The 10408-nt window shown below is 41.6% G+C and overlaps 3 protein-coding genes and 1 non-coding gene across 5 annotated transcripts; 1 reads left to right on the top strand and 3 right to left on the bottom strand.

Moving 5' to 3' along the window:
• Window positions 1-983: 983 nt before the first annotated feature.
• LOC121602279 (growth hormone-regulated TBC protein 1-A-like) lies at window positions 984-3395 on the bottom strand. 2 transcript variants are annotated; one of them, XM_041931035.1, is made up of 5 exons: window positions 2823-3395; window positions 1795-2090; window positions 1575-1721; window positions 1304-1486; window positions 984-1234 (listed from the first exon to the last, which is right to left on the bottom strand). In XM_041931035.1, the coding sequence occupies exons 1-5, from the start codon at window positions 2840-2842 to the stop codon at window positions 984-986; spliced, it is 897 nt and encodes a 298-aa protein (XP_041786969.1). In that variant the 5' UTR covers window positions 2843-3395. The 2 variants fall into 2 exon arrangements, with proteins under 2 accessions (XP_041786969.1, XP_041786972.1); XM_041931038.1 differs by having other exon boundaries at window positions 2902-3395.
• On the bottom strand, window positions 2233-2305 carry Trnav-cac. The gene has a single exon. It is a non-coding gene; the product is annotated as a tRNA-Val (tRNA).
• A 17-nt stretch (window positions 3396-3412) lies between the features above and the next one.
• Window positions 3413-4317, top strand: LOC121602280 (probable Golgi SNAP receptor complex member 2). Its single transcript, XM_041931039.1, has 2 exons — window positions 3413-3671; window positions 3768-4317. Exons 1-2 carry the CDS (start codon window positions 3538-3540, stop codon window positions 4267-4269), a joined length of 636 nt encoding a protein of 211 aa, XP_041786973.1. The 5' UTR covers window positions 3413-3537; the 3' UTR covers window positions 4270-4317.
• A 226-nt stretch (window positions 4318-4543) lies between these two features.
• Window positions 4544-5517, bottom strand: LOC121602278. The gene is made up of 2 exons (XM_041931034.1): window positions 5433-5517; window positions 4544-5371 (listed from the first exon to the last, which is right to left on the bottom strand). Exons 1-2 carry the CDS (start codon window positions 5481-5483, stop codon window positions 4544-4546), a joined length of 879 nt encoding a protein of 292 aa, XP_041786968.1. The 5' UTR covers window positions 5484-5517.
• Between the last annotated feature and the right edge of the window lie 4891 nt (window positions 5518-10408).

Genomic DNA, 10408 nt, shown 5'->3' with positions numbered 1-10408 from the left:
TTGCAATGTCATCATGTTAAGCACTATCGCCAACCAAAGGGAACCCTGCAAATAAGTTTACGTAAAATTCAATATTTATTATCAATGTTAATGCATGTTTTTAACGCAGAAAATATGATATAAGCTGCACCATGATATTATTGTTCGTTTTACTGTTTACTGTGTAAACGTTTGAGCTATTCTTCTATCTGGCAGTTTTGCATATGAATGCATACGGGCGTTAGCTACAATTCTTTAATAGCTTCGTGGTAGCGTATAATAAGGTACTCTTTCTTATGCCAAAATGGGTTTTTGGTAAACAACTATGCTACAGGTATTACAAGATTTGATCAAAGATTACGTAGTTTTGTTTGAGTATCGGAGTATAATTTAATGATTGCGAACCAAATGGTATTTGATGTGACTAACAGAAATTCCTTTCAAGTGTAGCCCAGATCATAAACAGCAACGGAAATGAAATGAAACGAAATTGGCGAATATTTGGCTTTACCTAAATGCGTTTAATGGATCGCAAATAGTCGTTCTAACCATATTTTTATGAGAAAACATTAATGAGAATAATAAGATAAAATATTGTGTATCCTGTGTACTGTACAAACAATAGCGAACCATGAATAATCGGGTGGATGAATTTTAAAGAAAATTGTCACTTTGTTTTTAAAGCGTACGTTGGTAGTGTCTACAATAATAATAATTTTTCGCGTGAAAAATGTTAACATGCCCCTCAACAGTTGTCCGTGTTGTAAAAATAGTATATGAGCGCTTAAACTTCGCCCCCACAGCACCCTTATAAAAGTAGGTTCACGGGCCGCATGTGCCTGCACTTTGTGGTCTACACTATATTCAGTCCGTATCTCTTCTGAATATAGCTCTCCAACCCCTAGGAACCTTTGCTCTTGTTGGCCATCCGTTCGCTATAGAACCGCTGCCGTAGAGCGTCCAGCTGGAGCGGCGTAAATTACCCGGCACCTTAAAGATGCTCTTCATGAACTCATGACAGTCCTGAGTACGTACGATTTTTCCAACGAACGAAACAGCCCGATCAGCGTTGAGATGTCGTCGGTCGCCAACAGATCCTGCCGTAAGCGCACAACGATCGTTAGGCCCACGCGGAGCAATATTTTGTTGCCCTCGAGAAACAGGCAGTCCCATATCCGAAGTACGGTCTCGGTCGGTACTACCTCGGCGTACAGGCAAATGAACCATTTGGTTGCTATCACTGGCCAGGGTAATCCTAAACAGTAAGAACGGAAACGAATAGAATTTTGATCACACTCCACGGGAACATTTTAGGCACACTTACCCAAGTCAAAGATGTGCCGATGGACGTCAGGTGCCCGCAGCCGGATTAGTTCACTCAGCACATCAATATCGGTAATGAGGTTATCCATTGTTTTTGTATGATATAGCGGTACGATGTTCTCAACAACCACTTTTAGCAGCCAGAACGAAGATACTTCATTCTTAGTCACTAGTAACAATAAACCTAATAGCAAAAAGGGTGAAACATTTGTTAGAAGAAAACCATCCGCAGGCCATCCTGTTACCGCAGGCACATGACTAATTCTACTTACCAGCAATATAGTTTAGCCCCTGACAGTAGCCGACAGTTCGATTGTGGTGAGCAAACGCAATCAGAACGTTGTACAAGCTTACCTGATACTGCTCAAAATGGATATTGTCCGGAAACGTTCTTGGAAGATCGAGTTTAATTTGATCCGCTAGCAAAATGAAGAAGAAGTTTGTGTTAAAAAATGTTAACAAATGCATTACAGTCATGCCTTTTTTGCTTACATATCTCCTGATCGAATTCGTATGTAAGTAGCGTCTGGTAAAGATTTGGTTCCTTTTGCTGTAGGTCCTTTGCACCGGATGTTTTCATCCACACCTCTTCGCGAAGCGATCCTGGAACGCCCTTGCGCACGAAGCGCTTTAATTTGGACCGATTCTTTAGCATGTCCGCACTCTGGAGAAACTTTTGCCAGCGCATGCTTCGTGTTGTAAGCACAGAAAGGTAGCTGGACATGATGTTTTCATACGATTGGTAGTCGAAATCTGCCTCCCGTTTGAAGCCATATTCATCCACGTCGCTGTAAATAGAATGCAAATTAAAAGATGTGAAACTATTAAAACCATAAGATGAAAAAATAAACAAAATCAAAACATCAATATGAATTAAACTATTCGAAAACAAAAAAACACAATTACGTCCATACAACAAAAAAGCACGCATGTTTCCGCCCGGGTTCGAACCGGGGACCTTCTGCGTGTGAAGCAGACGTGATAACCACTACACTACGGAAACGCTTCTCTGCCCTCACGCTACAGCCATACACATTCTTTCACCCAAACGCCTTCACGCTTTACCAAGCGCACGCAATTATGTGGCGCCTATTCAATTGTTCTGTGTCGTGCGGTGCGAAGCGATGAACCGAGGGCTACACAAACTGTATTCAAATCTCCCCTAATTCTAAGGGAAAGTACATTGTACAGTTTACTTATGTAACAACGCATTATTCATAGTAGTTGGAGCGCATTGTTCATGATAGGTGTGGTAGTAAACCTCAACCGGAACGAAATGTGCGAAAATTGGTTGGTAGGTTTTTATCACCCCATTATACAATTGCACCGCATGGAGGAGGTGGTGTTCGTTTACTCATGGCATGGGCGGCACAGCAAGAATGTACGAAAGAGCGATAAGCTATAAGCTAATATACATTTTATATCCAATGCACACAGGTACGATGCATGAAAGATTTATAATATAGGCAGATCAAGAAGAATTCACACCAAATGTAAAGCAAAACAGTATTCTGACTCACCTAAACTTAGACACAGCCATGTCGTTTTGGTGTCTCCTACGCACGGCACTACACTTTTCGTATGCGACACTGCACCTACCACGAAATCAACGAGATCGTCTCCAAAACACGAACGCGCTGTTTTTTTTTACACTTTTTTTACACTCATTCAGGTGCGGACAAATATGAATACAGAAAGCAATAGAACCCGACCATAGCTTTATCACCGCCCCTGTTTGCAGTTCAAATCATCACAATTCATCAGCTGATGTTTTGATAACACTATAATCAATCAGACACACCGACGTGGTTTCCTCAGTTTTAACATATCGTTTTAACAAGATGATTTTCCGCTTCTTCACGCGTTACTCGTCTGCGTGGAAATCTATACGCCTCAGAAGGGCAACCATTTATCTAACGCAGACCATTATTTTAACTGTACTTTTCTTGCACTGCAAAAGCGAAAATAACAGAGCCGCACGAACTTCAACAGATGCTTGGTACGCGCAAAAAAAAGGTAAACATGCATTTGACAGTTCCCGCTTGACAGTTTGACTGCCGTTTTCGTTTACGTGTCACAACAGTGTGCGTGTTGATTTCGCGCAGAGTATGTTCTAGTCGTGCCGAAGTTGCGTTGTAAATCGCAACAAATGTGATTATTTATCCGTGCCGAAAAGTAATACAAGTACTAAGCACCGGACAGGTTGAACATTCCCCACACGGGAAAGCCACCAGCATGGAAGCCCTTTACATGCAAACCAACAGCCTAATCCAGGAGACGCAGCAATGTTTTCAGCGCCTGAACGATACGCGCTTTGCGTCGAGTGAAATTGAGCACGACATCGAAATGAAAATCACTACAGTTAATGGGTATGGTGCAAATGCTCAGCGTTGTGGAGAGTAGCTGACACATTGGTCCCTTTAATGCTTACATACTAGTTTAATCTAATGCTCCTCACGTTACAGCAACTGCGATCGATTGGACGTGCTGCTGTTCAAAGTGCCCGTGGCCCAGCGTCAAAATGCGAAAATGCGTGTGGATCAGCTCAAGTACGACATAAGGCATCTGCAGGCCGCGCTGAAGATGCACCAGGACAAGAAGCAGCGCCGTGAAACGGAACTGGCGGAGCGGGAAAGCTTGCTCAACAAGCGGTTCACCGCCAACTCCGAAACCTCGATCGATATCGATTACTCGCTGCAGCATCACAATTCGATGCAGAACGCCCACCGCGGGGTGGATGAAATGATCTGGACGGGCTCCAACATTCTGGACGGACTACGGACCCAGCGCGAAACCCTGAAGGGGGCACGAAAACGAATACTCGATATTGGCAATACGCTGGGCCTGTCGAACCAAACGATGAAGATGATCGAACGAAGGCTGGTCGAGGATAAGTACGTGATGTACGGTGGAATGTTTGTGACAACCGTTATTATTTGTTTAATTGTGTACATTTGGATTCTTTAGCGAATGCAAAATATAATAATGCTATCTGCTTTCACGCGCATGATTAGCTTCCGTGTTCTGCGCTCCGGACGTTTGTTCGGTGTTCAAAAAATGATGAAATTACTGTCTGTATTTTCGTTCGTTTCGTCATCTTTCGGCAAGAACTTTGCCCACTTCGAGGATACATTACCAGGTGGACCTGAATGGTGTGATCTGTTGTCCTTGCTATTGCCAGATAGAGTATTCGAGATTGTTGCTGCTGACGTACTTTCGTCGGCCGAACGCTTACCAAAATTCATGAGCGGCGCTGTGGCACTTGCTTCTGAACACTTTCTTTTACATGGCATTTGCGATGGTTTGTAACTAGCAGACGGTGGGGCAGCATTGGTCGTTGATGGTTTTGGCAACGTTCCCGGTCGATCTTTAAATGAACGATTGTTACTGCTTCCTTTACGATGAAAGTCCGGCAGTTGCATGGAGCTAGTCCCTGTAGCTTGAGTCCAGCCTTTTTGAGCACCATAGTTCTGAAATCGTGTTGTATTACGTTCCTCTCTCTTGACGGAACGATTTGGGTAGAATACGGGATTCTTTTGTTCAGCTTCCAAATGCCGTTCGAAGAAAAATCTCTCGGAGAAATGTCATCCATATTTAAGGCCAACTGTGCATCAGAATCAGACGAATCATGTTGAACTGTTGGATAGTTACTCCATGCGTTACTCTGCTTCACCGGGCACCCGATACGTTCGCGATCAAACGTGGTGCAGGACACGCTTTCCAGTGATTCAGAAGGGTCCAAAGCATCTGATGGGTCGTTGTTTTCCTCCTTTGTAAGAAATGCGGCCCACTTGCTCGGACCTTTCGATGTCGTATTGGTGCTTTCGTTTGTGCCATTTCGCAACATAGCTGAATCTAGCTGGGTCGGTTGGGGCAGTTTTATTTTATTTTGCAACACCAGTTCAGCAACCTCCGCTTCGCGTTGATCCATCTCCAGGTGCCGGACAGAGAGCTGCTGCACCATGCTTCGACAATCTTGGCCCGTTCCACGAAAGTATTCACGCGCCAGCGATTGTTTGGCGCCACACATTTTGCACGCCCATTTGTTGGCCTTTTTTACAATGTCCACCTAGAGAAAATGAACGCAATTTCAAAACTTTCTTTTGCTATTGCATTAACCTTCAACTTACCTGATATTTTAAGCACTGAAAGCAACGAACAACGCGCAATTCTTGAGGCATGTTGTTGCCGCGTCCTGTGCTGTTGCTTTGTTGATCAAATTTGGCGAGTTCATTTGATTACAGGGGTCGTAACATTATCCCACGTTTTTAACCCTTATGAAGACAAGCAAAAATATCCTCTTTCGAGAACTGGGCTACTCCTGTAATCGGCAACTTTGAGGCCGCTGCTAGACATAACGAAAAACCACCGTAACGAAAAAATTGCCAGATGAAATATAACGCATTGTAATGCTCCTTTTTTCGGTCGACAGATTTCGGTCCTCCCATCGGCGAGCGAAATTCTAAAAAATTGCTATTAGCATGCTTATGCTGTATCACACATCAATTCAAAACAAATTAAATTTTAGTATTCCTGTTATTCTCATCAATATTAGGAAAAATAAAACTCAATTTTTGTTTTTTTACTAATAATACGCGTTATATTTTGTTGTCAAACTTTTTCGTTTCGGTTTTTCGGTCCCAAGTGCCAAAAATCCATTAAACGACCACTAAACGGGTTTTAAACGACTCTAACTCCCTACCTAAATGGAATATAGAAAAAATTCATTTAGCAGACGATGAACGACTGATGCATTTTAAAAATAGCAAAAAAGCTGGTGCCACAAGCACCATCTGTTGATATAATATCCAGCCAGTGGAGCTTTCCTCGCTTTAAGAGATTTCGTCTTCCCCCTGTACTGTTGTAAGGTTTTTGTGGTGAATTCCGCTCATTTTCACTTAATTTTCCGTGATTCTTTATTACGTTTTACAATCCGTCTGGCACCAAAGTGGGTAGAAAGGAGGTGTCGTCATGTAGAACAATTGGGCATCGACCCAAATAGCCAGTTCGTACTTTATAGCTGATTTAGGGCTGTTTAACGAAAAATCGTTCCGATGTCGTACTTTGTGGCTGATTAAGAGATAGACGGTACTTTGCGGAACTATGGAGCTTTTTAACAGCCACATGGTACTCTTTGGAACTTTGCGGCTGATTAGCACTATGTGTAGGGTTCATGATGGAACTTAAAGGCTTGTTAAGAAAGCGTACCGAACTTGGTGGAACTCTATAGCTTTTTAATGCATGACATCGGTACGAGATGGCTCTTGTCAAATTGTCAAAGACGGACGCCGGCAATAATCTCATTGCTGCTGCACAAGTTAGATTCGTTAATTGAAGAAGGGATTTTTAGGGAAGTGATTGTGACTGTACAGTAAATTGTGATACATTTCGTGTATTTATTAATATTAAGGATTCAAAAATACATACATGTACACAAACAAAACAAATCCTGTTGTTTATTTCATCGATGACGCTTGCTTGAAAATAAAACACAAAGAAAAACAATCCCCGGCACCGTAGCATAAGGAAGCTGCTTAGGCGCTATTTAAAAGGACCGCCTGGAACTTTGATGCTGTTTAACTACTGCAAAAGGCGAATTCAAGCAGCGATCTTTAGCATGCCAAAATGAGCTGCTTAAGCAATTCTGGCTATTTGGGGAGGCTTTAGAAAAAAGCACAAAACCAGGATCGACGAATGTTGCTGGTATTTAGATATGATATATGAATTGTTTCCGTTTAATACACATTTTTTAGCATTAAAAATTCGTATTTTGCATCCACACTCCATAAATCGACATTTTACACGTTATAATGTAGCTGCTGCCTGTAAACAAATATCGACGGCTGTTGTCAAACTGAATCTCAAAATGGCAACATGCCAAACGCTAAGAAGACACCTCCTCTATATTCCACCTTGGTCTGGCACAGCCGACAGCTCTCTTCGAGATCAATCACAAGACTGCCGTTTTTGTCGTTCTGCTTCCTCTGTCGCCGTATGTTTTCGCCCTGTTCTCCGGTTTCGCTTCTGTCATCTCTCAGCTTTTCGGGTGATCCTTTGTTTTTTTTTTTAAATTGAACGTTATTGCGCAGCTTGTACTTTCATATAACAGGATTATTCGATTCTCATTTTAATAAATTTACTAAGTGTAGAATATACAAAATCCCATCTGTATAATATGGCCAGCTTGGCAGAGATCATACCTTTAGTTTAAGTACCGTATAAAGATATTACCGTCTCGCTCTAACAACCTTGACGTAAAATGTCATATGAACTGTCAAAAAATAAAATAAAGAAAAGCTAATCTACATTGAAAATTCAGATATAAAACACGTGTTTTTAAGACTTATGTAATTTACATCTCAGAAGTGGGATCCAACCGTGGAAAATTGATCAGAAATGGAAACAAAAGATACAACCCAAATAGCCAGAATTGCTTAAGCAGCTCATTTTGGCACGCTAAAGATCGCTGCTCTAATTCGCCTTTTGCAGTAGATAAACAGCATCAAAGTTCTAGGTGGGTCTTTCAAACAGCGCTTAAGCAGCTTCCCTATGCTACGGTGTCGGGGATTATTTTTCTTTGTGTTTTATTTTCAAGCAAGCGTCATCGATGAAATAAACAACAGGATTTGTTTTGTTTGTGTACATGTGTATATTTTTTAATCCTTAATATTCATGAATTATACACAATTTAAACATTTACTGTACAATCACAATCACTTCACTCAATATTCCTCCTTCAATTAACTAGCTAGGGCAGCAGCAAGTCAATCATCTCGACGGCACCAGTCTTTGACACTTTGACAGGGGTCACCTCGTACCGATGTCATGCATTAAAAAGCTGTAAAGTTGCACCAAGTTCGGTACACACTCTTAACAAGCCTTAAGGTTCTATCATGAACCCTACACATAGTGATAATCAGCCGCAAAGTTTCAAAGAGTACCATGTGCCTGTTAATAAGCTCCATAGTTCCGCCATAGTTCCTCCATAGTTGCCGGTCTGGTGGTACAGTCGTCAACTCGTACGACGTAACAACATGCCCGTCATGGGTTAAAGTCCCGAATAGACCGTGCCCCCATACGTAGGACTGACTATCCTGCTATAGTAAGAATAAGTCACTGAAAGCCAAGCTCACTTCATTAGTGGGTACAGGCAGGCCTTGACCGACAGCGGTTGTTGTGCCAAAGAAGAAGAAGAAGAAGTTCCGCAAAGTACCGTCTATCTCTTAATTAGCCACAAAGTACGACATCGGAACGATTTTTCGTTAAACAGCCCTAAATCAGCTATAAAGTACGAGCTGGCTATTTGGGTAACTACTGCAAAAGGCGAATTCGAGCAGCGATCTTTAGCGTGCCAAAAAGAGCTGCTTAAGCAATTCTGGCTATTTGGGTAACTATTCATATAGATTTTTGTCCGGAAAGTTGCAAGGCTTTATAACCCAATTGACATTTTCGAGCACGAATAATCGGGAATTTGAACAAATTCCCTTAAGCTGGAGCCTTAAACTTCCCTTAAACTGCACCAGTTTTAGGGAATTTAGAAAAAAGGCCTTTAAAATCAACTATGATGCGACTTTTTCGTTGTTTTCTTCTAGATTCACTCGGAAATGATGTTTCCTACCGCTATAGTTGGTCATGTAGCCGTTTTATACTCAAATAATATCAATTTTTATAAAATAACGTCACACAAAATTTGCTTTTGTTTTTCATTAATTATCAAATTTACGAATGTAAAATGAGCTCGACGGCATCGCCCATCGAAAGAGGAAAGTCTAATTTACGAACTTACCAAATCTTAGCGCTTTCAAAACACTTTATCACACACAAATCCACAATTTCAGGCGTATCGAGTACTAATCGAGCAGGTTTCGAAAAACAATTTCGAGCAAATGTCACTTGGGAAGTTATTATTAGATGAAGCTTGTCGAAACACATTGCAAGAAGAAAAGAACAGCACTGTAATGATGAGTTATAATACGCCATCTTTTGAGGAAACCAGTGAAGCTATGGTGCTTTCATTTTGTTTTTTTATTTTAAATATTTTTAGATTTTAGAATGATGAAATCAAATTTACCAGTTGTAATATAATAATTTTTTGAAGGAAAAAAATGAAGGGAAAAATATATTTTTAAAGATTTCATGATTTCAAAATTTCAAAACACTTCAAATGCATATGTAAATGCAAAGAATTGCCCGGTCTTGTGAAGAAGCGAAAACCCCTGTATGACACGCAAAAAAAGGTAAACATGGGTTTGACAGTTCTCGTTTGACAGTTTGACTGTACAGTTTCAATCGTGCCTTCCAATTCGCTGATACAAACAGCATACGTGATATTTATTTATTTCGCTGGTGCGTTAAATTTATCTAGTAATTTATTCTAATAAAAGTACAGTATGAGCATTCGTCCGGCAGAAAATTAGTTGCAACACCATCATCGTGCGATTGTTTACACTAATCATACCCCCCGGGAGCTAAGGGAAATTCCCCATATCGTTGCTGTGTGTGTATAAAGTATTTCCAATGTGATGCATGCGGAAAACGAGTAACTACGGAGCGGACGTGGAAAAGCGGCGATGGTCGCGTTTTCCAACACATACACACACACACTCGCTCGCAACGCATCTTTACAGCGATGGTGCCGTGCGTGCTCTTAGTGTTTTGAGTTTTTCGCTCAGAGTTTTTTTTTGAGTTGCTGCTTTCCTGTGCGGCCGTGAAACGTTGAATTGGCCAGTGCGCGGGTAGGTCACGATCTCTGGTCGTCGGGCGAATTCGTTTATAGTTTGTAGCGACCGCGGCAGAAGTGGTTTATCCATCCTCTAGAACGGGTTGTCCAACGCACGTGCGGAAGAGATGTAATGTAAAGCGGATTGGAAAGTGGTGTTACGGCAACAGGCAACGGACCGCCCCGTGTTTGAAGGGGGGTCTCGAGCTCCAAAGTAGGTCTTGTGTTGTGTGGTCGCTGTGAAGCGTGTGAAATTGGGTGTTGAAACGAAGTGATGCGAGTGGCTTTTGATTGTGCTGCTACCGTGTGATAAGGTGGCAGTCGAAGCAAACGAATATTGTGTTAATTTTTTTTAAGCAACACCGAGAAAGTTCTCTTTCCGGGGCC

This window comes from Anopheles merus, unplaced genomic scaffold (genome assembly GCF_017562075.2).
Source record: "Anopheles merus strain MAF unplaced genomic scaffold, AmerM5.1 LNR4000388, whole genome shotgun sequence".
Classification (NCBI taxonomy): domain Eukaryota; kingdom Metazoa; phylum Arthropoda; class Insecta; order Diptera; family Culicidae; genus Anopheles; species Anopheles merus.
This window is presented reverse-complemented; position numbering and strand designations above follow the sequence as displayed.